Source organism: Phalangium opilio, unplaced genomic scaffold (genome assembly GCF_054372755.1).
Source record: "Phalangium opilio isolate 3A_F unplaced genomic scaffold, DU_Popi_V2 ptg000500l_1, whole genome shotgun sequence".
NCBI classification, from domain to species: domain Eukaryota; kingdom Metazoa; phylum Arthropoda; class Arachnida; order Opiliones; family Phalangiidae; genus Phalangium; species Phalangium opilio.
The window spans coordinates 461,560-486,976 of record NW_028324238.1 but is presented as its reverse complement, the minus strand read 5'-3'; the positions used below and the strand labels follow the sequence as shown (position 1 = coordinate 486,976).

At 36.9% G+C, this 25,417-nt stretch overlaps 1 protein-coding gene across 2 annotated transcripts in view; it reads left to right on the top strand.

The window, feature by feature from the left end:
* Nucleotides 1–25,417, top strand: part of LOC149591758 (uncharacterized) — a 48,253-nt gene that overhangs the window by 16,216 nt on the left and 6,620 nt on the right. Inside the window, exons 2-3 of one of the 2 annotated variants that reach the window (XM_089861750.1) lie at nt 1,299–1,475; nt 2,812–3,082. In XM_089861750.1, the coding sequence (XP_089717876.1) occupies nt 1,299–1,429 (131 nt within the window). In that variant the 3' untranslated portion in view covers nt 1,430–1,475; nt 2,812–3,082. Of the gene's footprint in view, nt 1–1,298; nt 1,476–2,811; nt 3,083–25,417 lie in introns of those variants that run through there. The other variant, XM_089861749.1, reaches the window with a different exon arrangement.

The window sequence follows — 25,417 nt, the reverse complement described above, 5'->3', positions numbered from 1 at the left end:
AAGGATGTATGTATTGTGACGATGCCCCATGAAGTATGTTAGGTGCGAGGCAACCAAGTAGTAAATATAAACTTTTAACACAACATTACAAAAAATAAAATACAGGCCTTGTTGTAACACAGTATTTAGATATTGAAAGTTGGCAACTACTCCCTTCGTGTCATCTTAAAGGGAGGGTGAATTGGAAATTTAAGTGATTTTTTTATCGATTCTTCTACTAATTATAAGATCATTCTGCATAGTGAAACATCCAGGAAATATCTGCGAATGATTTAAAAATTCAAATTAGGTTCAGATTTTTAGGATAATTTGAAATAAGCCTCTCTGACCAATCGCGTAACGCCCTGCCTTCTTGTTAACAAAATTCCCGTTGCACGCTCTACATCTCGCGCCACGATTGTATGTCACATCGCGAGCAACTTTTATCAAATCTCGTGATAAATTTCATTTGGCATGGAGCGTGCCACGAGAATTTTGTCAATAGGAAGGCAGGGCGTTACCTGATTGGTCGGAGGTGCTTATTTCAAAATTATCCTTTAAATCTGAACCTAATATGAATTTTAAAATCACTCGGAGATATTTCCTGAATGTTTCACTATGCAGAATGGTCTTATAATTAGTTGAAGAATCACTAAAAAATCACTGCATTTTCCACTTCACCCTTCCTTACAAAATCCCTTCTTAAAATTTTGATATTACTTATACAAATTTTGAAAGAATGTTTAATTAAACATGGTGTTAAAAATGGTAATTACGTAATACATCGTTTTCGTTCATTAATCTTTATACACCACCATAAGAAAAATAGGGAGCTATATATTATTTTCTTATGACACCATTTAATTTGGTGTATACCATTTATACCGTTTGTCGTTATGTTGTGTTTTTGACGCTAAGTTCGACACATATTGAAACTTTGTATATAAGATTATAAGTGTGAAATAAATAAAAATTAAAAATGATAATATAAAATGAATAAAAGTGTGAAGGGTCAAACTGAGTGCTCAAAAAACATGGGGTCTACAACATTTAGTTACGGAGATATGGGCTCCCAAACATTGACCCCTTAAACAAGGAAATAGTTAGAAATGTAGACTGGATTTCCCTTTTACTACATTTTTTTTTTTTTAAATATTTTCGTCTTTTAAATCTTCATTAACCATCGGAATGAAAGACAAGGACTGAATGAATTACATTCACTAACTAATAAATATCATTGCCTAGTTATGGTTAGAGATTCTTAATGTCCCATTTAAGCAGTGTATCATCTCATATTTTTTTCTTTTCATTTGACTCAGATTTCATGAAAGCGAGAAAGAGGAATCTGTCATCTAATTCCAAGCACGACTTGTCGACGACGACCTCTAGCGGTGACCTTTCATCGGGTGAAGCACCCACGAAGATTCGCAAGACGGCCTCATCCAACTGAAACTAAGAAGGCGCAATTTTTCCTACCATTCATCTCTTAAACTAAGGTAATTAATTTTAATCTTTTCAAAAGGGTGGGTTTCATTATTTATTATTTTTTTCGAGTAATTTATTGTGGACTGCATGTCGTCATATACATTTAGTGATGAATGGTTATCTCATTGGTGAAGTGAAGATTTTTGGCTGTCTTGGTGGGCCTCAATAGTAAATTAAGTCTCGGGTTTCCATACATGCACTTTCTCTTGTTTCATTTATTTGGAAAGCAAATATTTGCGTTACTAATAATAGTGGTATTTCTATGGAAAGGCCTGCGAGTTTAAACTCCAATAGGCACAATTGGACCCTAATGCTGACATTACGATGAAAAATAATATGATGTTTATTTTTATTTTTATTATTAATATATCCACAATTATAAAGACGGTATTGACGATATTTTTTTAGAGCAACGATAGCACTGTCGATAATTCTCTTCATGAACGATCATATGAACATTTTTATAAAATGCACTTTGATCATACATTTATTATTATATTATTATCACGGAGAATCGATACAGTTTTTGAGTATGATCCGTATTTTTAAGAAGCAGCCCACATTACTCAATTGATCGAAATATTTTGGGAAAGAATTCACAATTGATCTGATATATATTTTGGGAAAGAATTCATAATTGATCTGATATATATTTTGGGAAAGAATTCATAATTGATCTGATATATATTTTGGGAAAGAATTCATAATTGATCTGATATATATTTTGGGAAAGAATTCACAATTGATGTGATATATATTTTGGGAAAGAATTCATAATTGATCTGATATATATTTTGGGAAAGAATTCACAATTGATCGAAATATTTTGGGAAAGAATTCACAATTGATCGATATATTTTGGGAAAGAATTCACAATTGATCTGATATATATTTTGGGAAAGAATTCACAATTGATCTGATATATATTTTGGGAAAGAATTCACAATTGATCTGATATATATTTTGGGAAAGAATTCACAATTGATCTGATATATATTTTGGGAAAGAATTCACAATTGATCGATATATTTTGTAGAACAAATAGCAATTGATCATTGATCGATATATTTTGTAGAACAAATAGCAATTGATCATTGATCGATATATTTTGTAGAACAAATAGCAATTGATCATTGATCGATATATTTTGTAGAACAAATAGCAATTGATCATTGATCGATATATTTTGTAGAACAAATAGCAATTGATCATTGATCGATATATTTTGTAGAACAAATAGCAATTGATCATTGATCGATATATTTTATAGAACAAATAGCAATTAATCATTGATCGATATATTTTGAAAACAAGTCACAATTGATCTGATTGATATATATTTTGCAGAAAAATCTCATTTCATCGATATATTTGCGAAACAAGTCACTATTGATCCATAAATTTTGCGAAACAAGTTCCTATTGATCGATACATTTTGCGAAACCAGTCACTATTGATCGATATATTTGAGAAACAAGTCATAATTCATTAAAAACATTTATAAATAAAGCTATGTCGCGGTGATTATTAAAAAGATTTAAAGTTGTATCCCTTTTGTTAATATTCATATTAATGCTTCCGAATATAATATTTCAATAAACTTTAAAAATAAGATATACATGATGTCTCGTATTCTAGCGTAAAAATTAACGTTTTAAAATCCCTTATAGGCGACATTATAAAGTACCATCCACCAGCAGCATAGACGCGAGAAATTCATTGCACTTAAACAAGTTAAGCAAGGAAAACGGATTTAATAATAACAAGAAGTGATATCTAGTTTATTAGGGAGATGGTGTAAGATGCCTAAGTATTCGCGCGCCATAGTCCCAGTCCCCCTTTCAAAATACAAGGGGGGACGTAAAAGAAGGCCGGGTTATTTCGCCTCTCCTCAGTCGGAAAATATGACTGTAATTTTTGTCATTCGCGTCGCGCTGACGTGCGTTTTCAAGAATCAATGAGATGCTGGTTGTAATTTAGAGGCGGGGATTAACTCCGGACCTACGTTAGGACTGGAGATAAAGCTAGAAATGTTGCGAATTTATACCTTCTCCCTAATAAACTAGATATCACTTCTTGATATCACATTGAAGAAATCCTCCGGGTGGGTAACTTCTTATGATGCAGGTGCATGCTGTCTGTAAGAAATATATCTATCACTCGGTTTCCCGCTATTTGATTTATAACGAAGGGACCTCTCGCGCGAGAAATTCACAACTTTATTTTCGCTACAACGAAGACTGAAGAAGCGAGCCTCGTGTCTGGTCCCCCTGGCCACAACTTCACACTGACTTATAAATAAGAGTAATCGAAGTACATGCCAAGAACGGTCGTTTGTAATTGTCCACCTACTTTTAGCTATGCCCATCGTAACGATGAAGATATTAGTTTGTACCGACCTGGCGATGGTGTCGTCTGGTGTAGTTAGATTATATTATGGTGCTTTTATTCTGGAGGTCATAGTCCCTTCCACATAGATGTCTCAAAAAGATTTATTTAGTTGGTGTAGATCTGAAAGCCCATATGGCCTATAGCAAGCAATTAATGTCTGTAGCGCCATCAGTCCTCGCAATACAGTATATTTTATGATTGCCCCATATTTCTACTAGTGGTTTATAAATCATTTGCTCAAGTTTAATTTTCTATAATATCTGGGATAGATTTAATTTTAGAAGTAGGAATGGAGAACGGTTAGTATTTACTTCAGTCCGACTCATAGCCCAGTATAGAGCCCCTCCCTCCAGCACGTAACGAAAATTTTAAATTATCTTATTGGCTCACTTAAACGCCGTTTTGATGACGTTGCGGACGGGGACGACGAAAAATACGTAATTCCTGTTTAACTCTGTCGCTATGACCCTCCTCTTCCTTCATATCCCCCTTCCCGGGGAAGGGGGTCCGGGACTTTGACGCGCGTCCACATTACTCTGTTCTCCATTCCTACTTCTAAAATTAAATCTATCCCTGATAACATATAAGGTGTTTTAAAAAACGCAACAGGTTTTAACTGCAGCTCTTTTGATAGTGTAGAATTATGAAATTTTGAAGCTTATGAATTGCAGAGTTAATGAAAGGTTGTGATGGAACTAAAGTGAGTGCATTGCCAGGACCATCTTGTTGGTTTCCCCCTGACCATTTGTAAGATATACATAGGGGTAATACATCAATTGTCATGTCTTTTTCGTTATTATGTCTATGGTTTTTCCGCGGTATAACGGTTGCCATGACCTCAGGGTCATAGTTTAAGAGTGTAAAAACTTGTGCTCGGGCTTGGAGTAATTGTGTTCAGCTTATTTGTACTTTTCATCAAGGTGTATTAACTACACGCATGCGCCAATGACCCTGTAAATACGAAATATGAAATCTTAACTCTACTGTGTAGTTTGGGGATAGATGACAAATTTCCTCAAGAGGTCGGTCACTTCTCTCTTCAATTCAGATACTGTTACCATGTTATGACTAACTTCTCGTTGAACTCATACATTACCTTTGAAGTTTCCAATTTATTTACCTAGAAACAATTTGTGATAAAATTGAGTTTTAATGTTTCTTTTAACAACTCGTCCGCTATAAGTCGTGACTCGCTAAGATTTTCCTAATTGAAAATGTGCGAGTTCGCTGTACGACTAATGCCATTTTAATAGTAATAACTCCTATAATTATAAAATTTTGCCAAAATCAAATGTTATATAATATGAGAAATTATTTCATAGAATAAGATAAAGATAAAATTTATATTTAACATTATACCATAGAGTGTGAAAACGTAGATCTGCATCTTGAATCATCAAAATTTTCTTGCACATGGTGTCCCAAGAATTCTAATTCACAGAAGAAAATGCCACCTATAATTCCTAGCATCTTTACCTATGTAGCTTGAAAATAATCAAAGATCTATCAACGCTTTACCAATGTTTTAAGTAATATTTTTAAGTTTAAATGAAAGAAACTGACCAAACCTCCAAATATCGAATAAAAAGATAAGTATCATAAGTTAGGGCAATCACAATGAGTTCATATAAGAAAATTGTTATTAAAAATTATCGGTTTTTTCATACATAGTCAAGACTACCTTTGTAATCATTTTATCAGGAATACATACAGCTATTGGGAATCATTATGCCCCAAATATATCCCACGCTAATTTCTGTGCGGGTTTTGTGGGCCGTACTTGAACGCTGATAATGTCGACGTCTTTCTAACTATGATTTCATTGGTTGGTACTTGGTAGCATCGTTAAGGGCAACAGGCAGAGAGACGGTTATTCGCGATTTAAAATTCATCATACAAAACGATAGTTTAGCTCTACTAACAAAATCCGCCTAGATACTTTGATACAATGTCTACACAATGCTTCCTATTAGCTGTATGTATTACTTATATTATTCATAGCGATGTTAAATGTTGAATCTCGAAGAATATGCAAAGCATGCAAGGACCGTTTCTCACGCCTTAAAAATATCTAGCAAAACAGGAACACAAAAGGTATATCACGTCGGCATGGTAATTCGTTTGAAGTAAGACAACTTTTACCCAAAACGAGCGTGGGAGGTTTTTTTGGTGAGCGACTTTCGGCATGGTCGCTTTACCGTAGCGACGCCGTTTGCTTTTTAAGGCATATCCGACGGATTTTTACTTTAAAAGGGAGTTGTGCAATTTTATCTGCGGGACTTTTTAAAAATCCATAGACCACGACCGCTGCTAGCTGTACCGCTAGTGGTGGTGGTGGTGAGATGTGGTTTTTAAGGTTCTCACGTGCGGGGATAGAGCTAGGGGACGCCCAACATGATTTTCAAAAGCCCAGGAATTACACGTAATGTAGCTTCTTCTGCATATAGTTCGGGGTTATATGTTGGGAACCTATCAACTTCCGCCGCTCTCTCTCTTAACTTAATACCGTCCGTGTCTACATCTCCCATCTCCTATACCCTACTTCCGTTTTCTCAATTCCGAAAGAAAAAATCCCTGACAGTGGGAACGTTTTGAGTTTTGAGTCGTTATCCGTATTTTTGACGTTGGAATTAGAGCCTGTCATTCTTAAGTTATATTTTTCGTAGTAATATTCTTCGGTTTTGTCGAAGTTACGAACCCGAATTATTTGGTTCTCTGGTCTTATATGGGTTATGACTGATATCATGAATTAATACATATATACCCATGAATATATATAGCAAAGTACGGTTTTGTACATTGCATACCCTCCTCGACTTTGTAGCGCCTTGTCTATATCTTCATCGTCGCTACGTCTATAACCTTCTCATTGGTAAACGCTGGATAAGGGCCAAGCTCGATATTTTGCGAGGTGAGGCTACAAGGGTCCTTATTCGTGGATATGAATTAATTCATGGTTATATGTAGGATGTAAGGTGGGCTGTATCTGATAAGTGAATATCTCTGTTCATCTAGAGAATATTTTATGGATTCAATCGATAGACGAGAATTGTGTGATGAAGATGTAGTGTTGGTGGTGTTAAGGGCGAGAGTTGTGTGATGAAGATGTAGTATGTGATGTTAATGGGCAGAATTGTGTGATGAAGGTGTAGTGTTTGTGGTGTTAAAGGCGAGAGTTTTGTGATGAAGATGTAGTATCTGATGTTAAAGGGGAGAATTTTGTGATGAAGATGTAGTGTGTGTAGTTAAGGCGAGAATTGCATGATGAAGATGTTGTCTGTGATGTTATAGGGGAGAATTGTGTGATGAAGATGTAGTATCTGATGTTAAAGGGGAGAATTGCGTGATGAAGATGTTGTCTGTGATGTTATAGGGGAGAATTGTGTGATGAAGATGTAGTATCTGATGTTAAAGGGGAGAATTGTGTGATGAAGATGTAGTGTGTGTAGTTAAGGCGAGAATTGCGTGATGAAGATGTTGTCTGTGATGTTAAAGGGGAGAATTGTGTGATGAAGATGTAGTGTGTGTAGTTAAGGCGAGAATTGCGTGATGAAGATGTAGTGTGTGTAGTTAAGGCGAGAATTGCGTGATGAAGATGTAGTCTGTGATGTTATAGGGGAGAATTGTGTGATGAAGATGTAGTAGGCGATATGTTAAACCTTGGGAAGCACTGTGTTTTCTTCGATATTCAACCCTTCTGGTAGGTCATGAATGCGTGGTTTACTTGAATATTTTACCTTGGGCGTACATACAGGACTAAGCGCATACCTAAAGACAAAAAGCATTTCCGTTATATGATATTAGTTTCGGTTGGTCCAACAATGCGTGCTTAAAGAGGCGAATTAATTTTAAAACAGGAGCTTTAAAAGATTATTGGTTCCTGAAATAATTTCTCGGCTGGCTGCCCATAATGGCTTTAGACATCATGCACGAGAAGGTCAATCCAACAGTAAATATTGAAGACCATTCATTCCGGCGCTGCAAATTCTTCTTTTTTTACACAACGTTGAAATGTACCGGATTTCTGAACTGTACTTTAGAACAAGAGAGCCTGGTGGGAAATGGGCGTCGAAATTAAACTAAAATGTGCTAAGAACTATGGGGAAACGGTGGTATTTTTGCGAGATTATCGAGGCATAGCGGCTGTACCTGCCGCTTTACTCGCTCAAGAACGGATGTGGTGGTAGTGCCAAGGAAGGGGGGATGACCAAACAGGGCGCGTTCCTTTTGTGGAGCGGTTCGTCGGAGATTTTTTGCTCAGGGACCCGGAACGACTTTATAGCGAGTCGCGCCTTTTGGCCCCCAACTTCACAGAACCGCCACCGCAATTTAGACTGATATCAACGAATATATCCTATGGACGATTGACATGAAATAAGTCAAATCCCAAAATAGATAGGAATCGCATGGTCGATGATCTGTTCCATTCATGTCCGGTTTTTTAAACCGTTGCACACTTACATACAGAGTTTTTGCCTTTTTAATACATTTTGCTAGATTTCTACCTCCTTAATGAGTAGATTAACGTTGGCACTTTAGTATCAAGTACGTTTATCTATTTCTGAACTACTTGGTGGGGTCCATGAGGTCGTAATTGTATTGAGGTTTAAAGGTGAAAATTTTAAAAGTGCCGGAATATTCTTCAAGTTATATCTGGTCATATCATTAGAAGTTGCCGGAATTAGCTTCAAAATAAAGTTATACATGGTCATAGAATTTGAAGTTGCCGGGATTACCTTCAAGATAAAGTAATGCATGGTCAATAGAATTTGAAGTTGCCGGAATTACCTTCAAGATAAACTAATACTTGGCCATAGAATTTCAAGTAGCCGGAATTAGCTTCAAGATAAAGTAGTGCATGGTCATTAGAGATGGCCGATACCAGGCTTAAGCCGATACCGATACCTTCAAGATAAAGTAAAATCTGGAGAATTTGAAGATGCGTGAATTACCTTTGAGATAAAGTATGATTTCTTGTTGGGTAATTTGAAGGTGGAGTAATTTACTTCAAGGTGATATACCTTGTCCGAGAATTTAAAGAAGATAAGTGTCGTTGCAAACTCCTAATACTTGTAGTGTTAATCTGCCAAAACGTATCTCCCCAAGAAACTTGCAGTTATGAAGAGTAAATTAAATTTAAAAAGAAAAAATTCTCATTGCAAAATTTCTGACTGGCCAAAAGGATTCCGCATGTCGTATGTTATCTTATTTCGTATTTAAACACTTAATAAAATAGTTCAGAAAGTATTAGTATTTTTTTAGCCCCCTTTAGCTGAGAAAGAATATAAAGATTCTATATCTTGGTTCTTTTTGGGGGTATAGCGGGCAACAGCTGCGTAGCTAAGTTGGTTGGGTCCCGGGTTTTTTTCTTTATATTATTTTTGATCTTACCGACAAGGCGCTTTCTTCAAAGAAAACTTAAGAGTGCCGAAAGAAGACAAAATGACGGAGTCTTCGGCCTTTCAATGTTAAAAGTCTCACTGCGTTCATGCCTTTAAGCTCAGAGAAGCCTAAAATGTTACGCAAGTTTGTTGTGAGCTTCGACGTGCGTAAAGCCCTTGAAGAATTTTTGAACAAATCTATTTCTGGAACAATTTAGAGACAGTTGCTTTGATTGGTTACAGATGTAGTCCGGAATTTTACCTGGACTCTAAATTTACAGGGATAACAATTCCAACATCAATAAATATTTTAGTGGTAATCCTAAACATATTGTAATTTGTTATCAGAAGCCTTTGCCATATTTCAGGGTTCATACAAACCTGGAAAACCGGGAAAACCTGGAAAAATCAGGGAAATAAATAGTTGACAAAAACCTCAGGGAAAATTCAGGGAAATAAATAGTTGACAAAAAGCCCAGGGAAAATTCAGGGAAATAAATAGTTGACAAAAAGCCCAGGGAAAATTCAGGGAAATAAATAGTTGACAAAAACCCCAGGGAAAATTCAGGGAAATAAATAGTTGAAAAAAAAACCCAGGGAAAATTCAGGGAAATAAATAGTTGACAAAAACCCCAGGGAAAATTCAGGGAAATAAATAGTTGACAAAAAACCCAGGGAAAATTCAGGGAAATAAATAGTTGTCAAAAAACCCAGGGAAAATTCAGGGAAATAAATAGTTGACAAAAACCTCAGGGAAATAAATAGTTGACAAAAAACCCAGGGAAAATTCAGGGAAATAAATAGTTGACAAAAACCCCAGGGAAAATTCAGGGAAATAAATAGTTGACAAAAACCTCAGGGAAAATTCAGAGAAATAAATAGTTGACAAAAAGCCCAGGGAAAATTCAGGGAAATAAATAGTTGACAAAAACCTCAGGGAAAATTCAGGGAAATAAATAGTTGGCAAAAACCTCAGGGAAAATTCAGGGAAATAAATAGTTGACAAAAACCTCAGGGAAAATTCAGGGAAATAAATAGTTGACAAAAACCCCAAGGAAAATTCAGGGAAATAAATAGTTGACAAAAAACCCAGGGAAAATTCAGGGAAATAAATAGTTGACAAAAAACCCAGGGAAAATTCAGGGAAATAAATAGTTGACAAAAACCTCACGGAAAATTCAGGGAAATTTGAAATCTTTAGTAGAATTCAGGGAAATTTGCGTCTAACCGGGACCGAGTAATTAAGCAAAATGTTCGTGAATATTCCCTCCATAGGATTAACATTACACTATACTTTGGAGGCTCATAACTCTGCTTATATTAGAGATACGGGGATGTCCTTTGAGTATGTTATAGTCATATTTGCCCCCCCCCCCTCCTTCGTTAACATTTGCACCATAGGATACTTCATATACGGGGAAAAAACCTATAAAATTCAGGGAAGTATATGGGGAAAAACCTGGAAATCTCAGGAAAATTTGTTTTCCAAAAGTTGTATGAACCCTGCAGAAGCCTTGGCCATATTTGAATTTACTCGACGCATGCAGTTTTTCTGTTCATCGTTGTTAATTTATTTCCACTTTGTCTCGAGGCTTAGCTTCTAATATCTAATAAAACCATGACACTGAGAAAGAAAATTTGTTGGGGCTTGTCCCAAACTCGTTACCTCAAGAAATACGCCTTGTATTAAAATAAGTGATGTCATAGCGACGCGTGGTCGCTCGAAATACGTGGCATGGCAATAACAACATACCAAATACGAGGATGATGGTGAATCATTATCATAAACTAGAATAAAGAAAGCGCGACTGAGGGGAGGTCGGACAGTCGTTGTTCAACAAAGATTCAAGGTCTTCCATGCACTTCTTTGTTTGGTATCTGTATCTCGTTATAGAACCAAAGACAACGCAACGTTTGGGCGTATCTTCCCTCAAAACAACACAAATAAACCTCTTAAAAGGATCAAACAGTCGCCGGTTTCAGGTGCTATGATGTATTTATATGGTAGTTGCTTCACAAAGTTAAAAAAAACTGTTTGAAGGTCGCTTTAAACTATGTCTCTGCGCACGTGCAAAACTCGATCAACGTACCTTTGTTAGCCTAGGTTGTATTATACTTTGTTAAAGTTGCCAATGTTTAAGCCTTACCAAGTATTTTGGTCTTGGCCACTGTATAACCAGGGTTGCCAAAGTACCTGGAAATCCTGAAAAAGTTAGGGAATTTGAAAAAGGGTGTAAAAAGTCAGGGAATTTGAAAGAGGGTGTAAAAAGTCAGGGAATTTGAAAAAGGGTGTAAAAAGTCAGGGAATCTGAAAGAGGGTGTAAAGAGTCAGGGAATTTGAAAAATCAGGGAATTCCCGTTGCATATCGACTTGAGAAAATGTGTAGTCACGGCCAACTTGGCGCACCAGCTCAAATACGTGACAATGATAAGGTTCTATAGGTCTACATTAACTGTTTCTGATAGTTCCTTATAAAGTTTTATTAACTACTAAATAGTAGTTTCAATTAAAAAGTGTGATAAAATTAGCATAATTGTAAGTACAAAGCTGATGGTCAATAAGGAATTTTTACAGGCAGCATTCATAATTTTCTGTTAGTGTAACTTTGAAAATTGGTCATGGAAATTGGCTTCAGATGATCAGTGAAAACCTGGCAACCCTGATAACGTTACCTACGTCTAGAATATACTGAATTTAAAACATACTAATTTAAATACAAGTGTCCCACTCTTTTCTTGACGGTTGTGTTTTTATTCTAAGCAATTAGTATCTATTCTGGTTCATACGTGATATACACGAAGATTTTCTCTTAGTACAGAGCGAGGTGTATGAGTAATAAACCCCAGAGAGAGAGAGAGAGCGTCCTATTTTGAATAAAAATCGAGAGTGAAACTAGAGAGAGAATCCAATCCATATCCCCTACCCCCCCCCCCTCCTTCTCTTCCTAACGCCCACTTTATGACGTTGCATCCGTGTATTCATACCCTACAAGCACTTTCCAAAATCAGGCAGGCGTGACTCATCTTTTTTTGGTTAAAAAAAAGATCGCGCCATATAAATAGGGCAGGCGGATTTCAGAATCTTGTCTGTATTTGCCGCATTTGGAGATACATCATAGAAGCAAAGATGTTAGCTAAACGGATGTTAATTGCTTATTTAAGCAGCAAGTAAAGGTTTTTTTTGTAATGCGATGTATTTCGTATTAAGGAATTAGCATTTACCGCTAGATTTAAGAAGAAAAAAAAAACACGGACATGTTTATGGAGTTTGAAGTGAATCAACCGTCAAGATTAACAATACCTAAATCACAGTAAATCGGTACAGCTTTAACTTAATTTTTTTCTATCATGGGCAATGCCAATACTTTTGTCCCACGGCAGACCAATGGCAATACTTTTGTCCCACGGCAGACCAATGCCAATATATATTTTTGTCCCACGGCAGACCAATGCCACTATATACTTTTGTCTCACGTCAGACCAATGCCAATACTTTTTCCCCACGGCAGGCCAATGCCAATACTTTTTCCCCACGGCAGACCAATGAAAATACTTTTGTCCCACGACAGACCAATGCCAAATACTTTTGTCCCTCGACAGACCAATGCCAATACTTTTGTCCCTCGACAGACCAATGTTAATATTTTTGTCCCTCGTCAGACCAGTGCCAATACTTTTTCCCCACGGCAGGCCAATGCCAATACTTTTTCCCCACGGCAGACCAACGAAAATGCTTTTGTCCCACGGCAGACCAATGCCAATACTTTTGTCCCACGACAGACCAATGCCAATACTTTTGTCCCTCGTCAGACCAATGTTAATATTTTTGTCCCTCGACAGATCAATGTTAATATTTTTGTCCCACGTCAGACCAATGCCAATATTTTTGTCCCACGCCAGATCAATGCCAATCCTTTTGTCCCACGGCAGACCATTGCCAATCCTTTTGTCCAACGGCAGACAATTGCCAATTCGTTTGTCCCACGGAAGACCATTGCCAATTCGTTTGTCCCACGGCAGACCAATGCAAATACGTTTGTCCCACGGCAGACCAATGCAAATACGTTTGACCCACGGCAGACCAATGCAAATACTTTTTTCCCCACGCCAGACCAATGCCAATACGGTTGCCTCCCGGTTTACCAATGCCAATAGTATTGCCCCACGGTTTACCAATGCCAATAGTTTTGGCCCACGGCAGACCAATGCCAATACTTTTGGCACATGCGGCAGACAATATTTATGTAAGGTTCGAGAGGCTAATTAACCTATAAATCAATATACATCGATAATACATTAGTGCGGTCAAGATTGGTGCTTTTAAAGGTCAACGAAAACCCATTAGTGCACTGTGCACTTTCAAAGGTCCATGTCAATTACACTGATATACAAATTTTGCGACTATGACGACAAAAATGTTATTGAAATAAACAATATAGTTTGCATGAAATAAATTTTAAAACTGACGCAATATGGTTGCCTATAAGCATGATGTGTTGATTACACTATCCGGTCGCAACTAACTCTATTTATAAGTCAGAAAACTATCAAAAATCCTGTTCTTTTTAATATTAAAGAGTCATTGTCAGTTTTATACGAAGTCTCATGACTCGCAACAGATGAATATAAGAGAGAGGTGTGCACCGAAGTGAAACGGTGCAGGGTTTCGATCCACGACTGATATGAATACTTGAATGGTTTTGAGACGACCTTCCTCTTTGTCCATATCCCAACTCTCTGGTCAAGGTTTAATTTAATTTAAACTCATTTTAAATACTGTTGTATAGAAAAGTCTACGAGTTTGAGCTTCGTTGGCGCATGGGTAAAGGGTTTTGATGATAATTCTTCGTGGGAGAGGCGATACCACGCGTCTGTTGTTTAGTTATTTTTACTCGTCTCCAGGCCATGGTGAGATGAGTTACAAGGAATATTGTTTATGTTAAATGCAAAATGGCGAAATCATGAATATTGAATGTTTACTGGTGAAATTATTTGCATTTGCCACGTGGAGTGTCTTTCATCGATTGTTAAAATACAGTTTATCATTTAAATATAATGCGAAGGTTACCGAGATGCAATAAATTACTCTAACTACACCTAGGGCAATCATACCTGCGATGAAATCAAAACAGGGATGGTCTTTTGTCTTTCTTTTTAGCGCCTGCGCTCTGTTTAATTTTTGGTGTCAGGATGATGCGCAGATTTTTATATTTAAATATTTTTGGTAAATTCTTTTTAAGTATTAAAACTAGATCACAAATATACTAACAAAAGCTTTGAAAATATACTGTTTATCTAATATTTCAGTATACTGTAAAAGTAAAATGAAAAGGTAATAAATTTTAGTTAGAATCATAACAAACTGACGGCATCGCCTCAGGTCTTCGTTAAGTATTTTCAACTGCTCAATAACAATAAAACTGCCAAGATCTTAGGAGATTCTAGCATGCGCGTACCCTTTGTGAGGACAATCAATACTTTTGCGAAACCAATTATACTCAAAAAGTAGCCATGCAGTTCCCAAGAAAAGTCAAAAAGTCTGTGTCATAAAAAAAGGTCGTGAAAGTCATTTGGAAACTAGAAGGGACACCGCTTCTGCAGGGAACATCTATGCTCAAGCTCAACCCTAAAAAGAGCACTTAGGATTCAAATATAAGTTTATTTCGATTAATATGGGAAAATCATTCCTTAAAGGGTCTGTAAAGCAGTCGGCGGACGGTTGGAATTTTTTTAAAGTCGTTATTGACGTCACAATCCTCCCTGGGCAAGAAAAACAAAAGTATTTCCTTCTAGCAAACGCAGTGGGGGTCTCGAACTCGACTTTTTCAAATAATAAAATTCAACGGCCCGCTGACAACTTTACAGTCCCTTTAACTCATTCTTAGTCGAATTGGTACACAGACAACGTTATGGGTATCAGAAATACCACTCCATTCCTCTCTCCTTCAAGGTTTGCTTAAGCGAAGTAGCGGATTGCTATCTCAATGGCCTTAGTAAAGCCGCGAGTGATCAAATCGCAACGTAGATTAATAGAGTCTCGAGTAAGATTTTATATTTATATGAAAGAAAAAAAAAACACTGCATGACTTACTTTTGTGGGTTGGAAAATATCTCGTCTACCATCTCATCTTCCTTTTCCATGATAATCCGGTGATTGATCTCCGTACTTGCGAAATTTCGTGTAACGCGTTTGATTCTTTTGTTATACTAGTGCCCTCCTCCCCTCATCTAGCATACTCCACCCCTATTATAAAATTGGACGCAACAAATTTTGGGTGAGAGGCGCTATAAAAATTTCCCCTGGGGCCCCTATTCATGATAATGGTTTAGTATATAAAGACTGACTGACCTTAAGGACTAACGGTTTCAATTATGGTTCACTTCAACTGCCTCGAGGTCCGCATAGCTCGCTATATACATTATGTCAAACTCACTTTAGTTAATCAGACCATTGTTGTAAGGCTCACGATGACAGCCCAAAAATGCCTCGTTTTACTGCTATTATGTCTAGGTCAGTTCTATAATATGTACAACATTTAGTAGTGTTTTGCAAACTGTTCGTTACATCATTTATAGAAACAAGTTTGATGAAAAATTCTTAATTAAGGGTTTGTTAAGATCTCTTAAGTGAGCTCAACGACAATTGAATTTAATAGCATATAAATTGAAGGTTAAATGCAATATATTTCAAAGGTACAAAAATGTAGCGTTATAGGAACGACGTAATGTCAGTCTCGGGACACCGTTATGACGTCATGGTCGAATTTAAACTCTAATATCATTTTTAATATATAACTTCAACTTAATTATAACAAAATTCCATATGCATTTATAAATATACGTGTACTAGCTGTACCATAACTTTATAAGATGTTTCATAAGTAAGACACTATCTATACATCGTAATGCTAGAGACCTACAGCTCGAGCTAGTTCGAGAACGACTAGCGAGAATTGACTACACTCGGTTTTGCAGTCCATCTTCATATTTAGTTTGTACTAAGCCCCATAAAATTGAGACTTCCTATACTTCGTAATGCTAGATACTTACTGAGAGCAACGATGTGAGAATTGACTACACTTGGTTTTGCAGTCCATCTTCCTATTTAGTTTGTACTAAGCCCCATAAAATTGACGCTTCCTATACTTTGTAGATACTTACTGAGAGCAACGACGCGGGAATTGACTACACTCGCTTTTGCAGTCCATCTTACTTTTAGTCTGTACTAAGTCTTTGACAGCGCCTCACCAGGCGTCGCTTTACCTCGAATCTATGACGTTTCATCTACGTCACTTCATGACAAGCTCCAGTTTGTAACCAGTGACAAACTTATGAAACATATCTTATGAACTTTAAGTGGTTCATACTGAATCTCTTTTTAATCAAAACTTTAGTAAACAACATCGATATAGAAAATATCGTACGTAAACGACGCCCGATTTATCAACCTGTAAAATACGTTATCAATCCCATTGTCTTTTGCTTGATTACGAAATACTTTCTTAAAACTTTCTTCCTTTTTTGTTTCAAGTGTTTTAAACCACTGAAAGCTAAGGAGGTTGTGAGGGTTTATTACAGAAAAAAAAATCCCCGAAGTTTGGGAAAGGTTTTTTAGATATAATTGACAATGGAAATGCGTGACAAACATGATGCCTCCACAATGGAGGTAGGTTATTCAACATCTGAAAAATAATGGGGAACCGGGATTATAAGATTGTATTGACTTGACGCGGGTTTTAAGTGTTTTTACTATCTTTCTATTGTGTTCCATTAATAATATCTTATCGATACCATACCTGTCTAATTATTTAGCTCTATTTATGCATGATTTTGTGGGGGACAAAGAGTCAAAGACACTTAAAATACTTCTCCTCGAATCTGCTCCAGGAAGCTCTTGAAGAGTAAAACTCAACAGTAGTCTGTTTTAACGCCAGGTTTAATTTAAGGGAATAGAATAGGATATCGAAAGATGATAAAGCAGGTGTTTCACTCTTGCAATAAATATGCGATCAAGTGGGCCCACTTATATGAGGAAATGAAGTCGTTTTGATAAGACAGATTGGGAAATGCATGCACAATATTGGTTTTGATTAAATTGCAGTTTTTGCGTATGCAGTTTAAAAATTGTATTAATTAAGTTGAAATTAATATGAGGGTTTAATGACATTTTTTAAGGTTTTTCTTATACTATGTGCAAAGAAAGATACCTTACAAGCACGCTTTTTTAATGCAGGGTAATTCTGATAAGTCTACCATAAATTAAAAGGTGTGTTCTTATAGGGTCAAACTATGCGTCATGTGTCAAAGAACATACATGGGGTCTACAACATTTAGTTACGGAGATAGTTCAGAGCTGTGCTAATTAGCTGACAACTAATTGAATTAGAATTAGCAATTAGGGAAATATTTATGAACTAATTAATTAGCCAATTAGCAATTAGACATAGAAACTAATTCAATTCAATTAGAAATTAGACATAGAAACTAATTCAATTCAATTAGAAATTAGACATTATTTATCAAACTAATTAATTAGAATTACTATTTTCTAATTAAGGTAAAAAAGAAACCATAAGTAAACATAAAAGTTTAAAAGTGCCCATGTTTAATGTTTTAATGCCATTGAAAAACGGTTACGGAAGCCGTGAATTATTCTCGAAAAATGAGACAGGCCTCGAGCCTTCCGTCATGTTAAAATTTGTCTCATTTCTTCATTTTCTTGCCACAGTTCCTATAATGGACTCCTGAGTAGTAAATACATGCGCTCTGCTATTAATTCGAGTAGGTAAAACAGTCGAAATTTCGAAATGGGGCAGTTGCGAACTACGAAATTTTCTACTAGTATTCTCTCATATTTGAATCAAGAGTTAATTCCTCGATTTTTTTACAACAAATTGGCGTAAAAGATTAATTGAAAATCCAATTGGCTAATTAGTTAATCCTAAATCTAATTAAATTTTAATTAGATAATTACCTTTCCGATTCATACTAATTAATTGGAATTACTTCTCAATTAGCACTAAGGTAATTAAAATTCAATTACCATTTTCAATTAGTAAATGTTGCTAATTAATTAGAAATTCAATTAGCTAACTAACTAATTAGCACAGCTCTGAGATAGTTACATTGATTAGCCCCTAAAACATGGAAATATTCACACATGTGAACTTAAGACATATCAGCCTTCAATTTTCTTCATTCCAAAAACGTTATTGAAAACCTTTACCAAGCAGAATACTCTACTAAACTGGTTGAAGCGTGCGTACGCTTTTAAAGTGAAGCTAATTACTCCACATGTGTGGCCATTTCATTTTCTTTGCAGAGACAAATTTATAAGGGAGTATGGTCTTAACTCGAGTTGTAATTAGAATTTTTATATTATATGTAATGAGCAGTATAAAATTGAGATTGTATAAATTTTATACTTGGGTTGGGTCCGCTCATTCTCTGTTATGCAATATGTATATAACATTTTTGAATATTTCTATACTTGGGCTACGTCATTGATGATGTTCCAAGTAAAGATATGACATGGTTTCAAATACCTAGGTGGGGCACAAACTAGTGATCGTACGGGGAACCCGAACCCGACCCGGGAAGTCGGGGATCCCCGGTTTTTTCCAACCCGACCCGACCCGACCCGGCCAGTCAGTTTTGAAGTCGGGTTTAAAAAAAATCGGGGTGGGCCCGTAGTAGAGGGTAAGCTATTATTGACGGTCGCGCTTTGTGATGCAGTAGATAGGAACTCGAATCTGATTAGGGCGAGCTTGAATATTTAACTTTTTTCTGTCTCGAGGCTTCGAAAGCCAGTAGAAAACTGATATTTGTCGGCAATTTCATGGTCGTCCGTCAAACGCCAATGTATTAATTATGTGTTAAGTTGCGAGCAATTGATTTCAAAATTGAAAAAGTGGTAGAAGAGTTTCACGAGTACCAGAAACCCCTTTCAGCCACTGCCAAAGACATAGGACAAGGACAATTTGGAATTTTTACAGATGGAAGATGCGCCTGTTCTGGGACAATTAGTTACCCCAATCCCTTCCACGACGTTATATCAGATAGCAATGATATGGCAGAATCGCCTACTATTGGATTCACTAAAGCAATGATATGGCAGATTAGCCTACTATTGGATTCACTAAAGCAAAGATATGGCAGATTAGCCTACTATTGGATTCACTAAAGCAGTGATAACTTGGAACTAAACAGAAAATAAATTCCTTACATTACATAGTGCATAGTACATAGCTACTATGTATAATTTTTTATAATATGTTAATTACATTTATCTTATTAAAAAGGAAAACCCCGACCCGACCCGACCCGATTTTCCGGGGTTTTTTTCGCAACCCGACCCGGAACCCGACCCGACAAAAATCTCACCCCGTACGATCACTAGCACAAACGTTTCTTACACTGAATTAAAATCAATGGTAATTGCTTGCCCCGCCACCTATGGGATGAAAAATGTACAAATTCTATAAACACCCAGGGAAACTTAGCCCAGATAGCTAAGAATTAATGGTAAATACCAAACTTTTGCGTGATTAAGTTGGTAACTTTTAGAAACAATTCAGTGAATAAATATAACCGATGTGTCTGGGCGTTCTACTCTTCTTAGACTTATAGACGACCTAAATAATAAAGTCTGCTTATCATATCATTTGGATCCTTGGAATGTAAAACTTTGAAAATGGAACTTAGTTAATAAAACTCTGTATTGTCAAATCTAATCTAAACTATGTGTGGGTTTCATTTGCATTCCAATGACACATCGATTTCTCAGAAATAAGTCGTTCCTATCTATTAATGAGTAATAAATTAAGAAAAAAACGTTAAACAGTTACCAAGGCTTGCTCCTCCCCCTTTCTCCATGCATCATATTTGTTATTGTAAGTCCTTATCAAAATTGTGTTTTTTATGTTGACATTTTGACATGCCAATCTGAACCTTTTCGGTAGATTTAATTGAACTCTATGACTCACAATTCTCTTTAAATTGACCAAGGATAATTACAAGTCCGTTAAATATATAACGGTACCCAATGCGTAGCATTCCCATCGGCCCAATATGAGATTTAGTCTTCTAACGGTTATATCTCAAAATAGCTAATAAGTACCCTGGCCCTTTACATTATACCATGGTACAGGCTTTAGTTACGGTTTGATAGTTCTCATGGGTGGTCCCTGTACGGCCGCTGCTCTTAAAAGATAAGGCATAAATGTAAAAACCCTGCCTTTGTACGCCTATTACATCAATCTACAGCAGTAAGCATAGACAAAATGATTGCTTCCTACGTGAATCATCTTTGCAATTGAAGAAAAGTTGGGAAATTAAAATAAACCTGTCCGAGTCGAGACGCAATTAAGGGGTTTTTCTTAAATAATTAAATAAATGTAATTGATATTAATTATTTTAATCTTCATAAATTTACCTTAATTCTAGTTAAATCGTTTTAAGAAAATTTATTCCTAAAATCATTTTAAACATAGCTATTGTTGACGTTTGAATTCAAGCGTATGCCTCTTTAACAATTTTTGGAAATTTAGGGTATAGAAGGCGATTGATTCACAGTAAGTGATGAGAAAACCCGCAATTGCTCCGATTTGCCACCAACTGCGAACGTGGTGACAGACAGACATACACACAGACATGTCCGGTGTAATACCTCTACGTGACGTCATCGTCACTAGGAGAGGTAAAAAGATTATTTTGCGTTTTGTTTTTTCGTCCTGGAAAACCATCGCTTATATTGAAACTTGAAAGTTACTTGGTTTGAACTGCATAATTCCGCCACATTCAAAACTGAAGCAGTATTGACTATGGGACGATATTTTACAATAGGATGTGTTAACAATTCAATTTACGGGAAAAGTGCAGAAATTTCTTCATTTCATCCATCCCACCATTTGTATTCTTTTAATGACTATCCATGCGTTACGTTTGTAAGCTAGCCCGTGGGCAGACCAATTTCTTTTGGTGTATTTTCTTAAAGATTCCCTCAGACTTCCATGCAAAAGAAACAAAACCGGAAGACGGGGGCGCCGGCATTTCCTGTCCAACTGTACCAGCTGCTTCAGCTATTTTCTCTCGTGAACCGAAAATAAGGAACTAACTACGGTAAAGCTAGGCCTAGGGGGGGAAAAATTCCTTAGCGTTTTTGTCCAAGGAACTGACAGATCACAGTTTGTTTTTGAAACAAAAAGTTCTTTTTTTTCCCGCTGAAGCTTCCCCTTGATCCAGATGAAAACTTTATAGGACTTCAACCTTCTTCGGACGAAGGGAAGATGTAATGTTGGAAAACAAATGACTGCTGCCTTTCAATCATAAGCCCAACAGCAAGGTTTTTTGAAGACTCGCAGACTTGGGTCTTAAAAGTATTTCGTTAACCCAAATGGTGATCGAGGCACTCTCAAAGTCAGATGGTCTTTTTAAGGACTTGACGAAATGCCAAAGCTTATGTTGATGTTGATGAAGTATTTTGGGCTGAAAATATATTTCAGAGTGAGTTTATTGAGGATGGCAATCGAAGTTATCCATTCCAATAGTCTTGGTCTATATTGGAGTAACTCCACCGCTATATTGTGGTCGATCAATTTTGGCGGCAAAACCGTGCGCCATTTTTGGAGGTGCAATGCTACCAGACCAGACTAGACCCTCGTCCTCGTGCCAGACACCTTACTCTATAATTTTTTTGGACTGCTATTCATTCCGTTTTCAAACAAAGAACATCGTAAACAATATTATTTTTGTTTGTGTCGAACTTTAATTGAATTAATTTCAACAACTAATTAACTTAATTGGCAACCTTAATATCGAAACGTGGAAGAAAATAATAAAAACTAAAAGAATACGTCATAGATGCTGCAAATTTTAAAATTGTGCCTTCTAATGCTCTCTATTATGAAGCAGACGATAATCAGTTACCATGGCCCACCCGTTCACGGGAAGACACCGCGGGATTGTTGAGACATAAGCGGCGACCAAATGGACTAGCACTATTATCTGTCTTGCATAAAGCAATCATTTATTTACATTACAAATCCATTACATACATGACCAAGATCGTATTTAATTTGTTGGATTCAAGTTTTCGATGAATAATGCTCCACAAATACATCATACCCAAACTACTCACTGCCCCTTGAAGCTATCAAAAATATCTGGGCGACGGAAGTTCGAAACAGCCGTTCCGTTATACTATTAAAAGATGGTTTGCCTGCCCCATATGTATGCTTTTCCCTATCTCCAAACCTCGAAGCACTTGCATTTTTTAGCGTCGACGGATAAGTTTGGTATATAGTCTTTCTTTATCCGGTGATGGCGAAGTTATTCGATCTTTTGACCGGCCGGATGCGCCCCGAGCACCCTAACGCACGGTGAAACCACGTGGCTCTAACCCATGAAAATAGTTTTTGGCGCGAAAAAAAGGTTAAGCCTAAACTAGATATTTTTTTTACTTCCTTTGGTTCGACTGGGATTCGAAGCAAGCGCATATTTTCCATAGTTTAGTAGTCACTCGCTCGCTCACTTACCAGGGATTAAAAAACTTATACTCCCTGTGTACGTACTTGTCGTTTCAAGTTTTTGGGGTGATTTGCGGGGGTGAGTTTTGAGACATGTTGCACGTGGTGCACTTCCGTTTGGATATTATACAGTATGCCAGGCAACGACACTGTAATATAATGTCCCGTCTCACGACAGACTCGTTCCCCTGTCCTGTCTCGCGCGGGTTATGTTTCAGACGAACCAGAGGAACTTAACCGGGGAAAGGGAGACCAGGGGAAACGAGTGGCACGCGCGACGTTTTTTTTTTTTTTTTTTTTTTTGTTTTTGCCGGGGTATAAATTGCGCCGAACAGCGTGCCCGCGGTTTGTCTTTAATACATCATTTCGGAGTTATAAAAACTTTCTTAGAAGGATATGTGCATGGAGGACTGTATTAATCTTGTCTAGCATTAATATATATATATATTTTACTTTATTAAATCATATGACCTTCCTGCTGTAACCTCTTATAATTATTATGAACGGATTAGTCCTTGTTCAATACAAGTTGGGAAACCATGATAATAAACCTCTCCGAGTCGAGACGCAATTAAGACGGTTTTTATTAAGTAATTATATAAATAGAATTGATATTAATTATTTTAATCGGCATTAATTTACCCTAATTCTAGTTAAATCGTTTTAAGAAACTTTATTCTTAAAGTTATTTTAAATATAGCTATTGTTGACGTTTGAATTCAAGCGTATGCCTCTTTTACAAATTTTGGAAATTTAAGGTATAAAAGGCGATTGATTCACTGTAAATTATAAGAAAACTCGCAATTGCGTGAACCTTTGTTGGAAGCCCTGCCATTGGGGTGCTAGACGTTTCTCGTAACCCTAGCCGATCGCCGTGCACTTCTTAATTCTAACTATGGGAGTAAAACCCAAAAATTGCTTTCTGCGAACACGTTTGCTCCGATTTTCCAACTGCGAACGCGATTACAGACACGTCCAGTGTAATACCTCTCTGTGACGATGGTTTTCTGTACAGACCATTTCGGAAATTACATACTGAGAAACCGGCGAGGCCGTTATTGGGGTATTCTCCCTCGCGGCAAGAAGAGACGCCAGACGGAGCCCGAGTTCACTGTTGAGATGGCGCCTGTGCGTTGGTTACTCTGTATGTAATTTCCGAAATAGTCTATAACCTTTAGAAAAACGATAGCGTAGTCGATATAAATCTGGAATATTTTTGGATATATTTTTTCCAAGAAAATGGGTAAGTTTGAGACGATAGGCAAAGAATACGCCTTATGGCAGCAGCTATTTGAGGGTAAAAAAAAAGGACAGGTGGCACGCTTCGGCCTGTAACATTAACCTCTGACCCCTGGCGCGAACATGGCAGACAAATACCGGAAACCGCCTTTTCTTAAAACGTACAATTGTTCGGGGTTTGACCCTTCGGCTATTCCATTACAACCACCCCTTTGAATGTCAGGGTTTACTTACTTCGGAGAGCAAAAAGCTTGGGTTGCCCCCTAGTGGGAGAAGGGGCGAGGCTGAGTGTACACCCAGAACTCGCGCAGGAAACCATCACTTGCCTCGAAGGTATAAAAACGTCTCGACTGTTGCTGCTATATTCTACTACTCGCTTCTGTGAGGGGGTAAGGTGCAAGGGCAACACCCAAAAAAGGACACAGATGTTACCCCGAGATTTTACTGAAGAAAGTGCAGGAGCTCTGTTTAATAGATGGTACTTGCTTGGCATGCACTCTAGCCTCGGGCTATGGTAACGTCTTACGATTGTAAATCCTTTATTAACAGTTGGCTTTTGTAAAAAAATCTGTTAGGGACCCATCTGCCGTTCAGTGTCAAGGTCGTTTTCCTTCTAAGGGAGAGGGACGACAAAAGGACTACGAGCTTTCTGCTTATTTTGGAGAGATTTGATAAAAAGAGATGGACTTTGCTTACGCGAGGAGCTCCATACTAAGTTAAATCTCGTACATTTAAGAAACAAATATCATGGACGATTTTAAACTTCTCAAAAATGACTGTTTATATTCTGAAGTAGAAGCAATTATGCCCTAATTTCAGTAGGATATTTTGACGTTCCAACATGTGTTTTTAGGGCATTGTTGAGCCAAGAAAAAGGCTAGCAGTTCAGTTTAAATCATTACTAAACTTGGTTAACTCTCTCTCTCTCTATTGATCGAACAACTTAGGTATGGATGGGTTTTGTTTGCAGCAATTGGGAAATGAGTTTAGTGGTAATTAATTCATAAATAATTATTTAATAATTTTCTGGGTCTTAAAAGTGTCGTGAAATTTATGTAAAATAATAAAATTAGTGGGCAGACAAGTGTTGCCAGTCATTAGTGAAAGCATTTCAACCGCTATTTACAACAGACTAAAGAGCTTGTAGTTCTGTTCTATTCAGTTCCAAACCTGCAGGAGATGCTCTCACAAATTACTGGCAACATTGACGCTTAGTTAAAGATAAGAAACTTGAGAGGAAATTTCTTTAGCCCCTTCAGTGAATACGATCTATTTGAAATCTATCACAAAATCTTTGGAAAGTGAGGACTCCCTCGGATTCTACTCATAGTTATTTTCTGGAAAGGAAAAGGGGATAGATATGTTTACTATACGAGACCTTAAAGCTTTTCTGCAAATTCTAGGATATAAAATTCG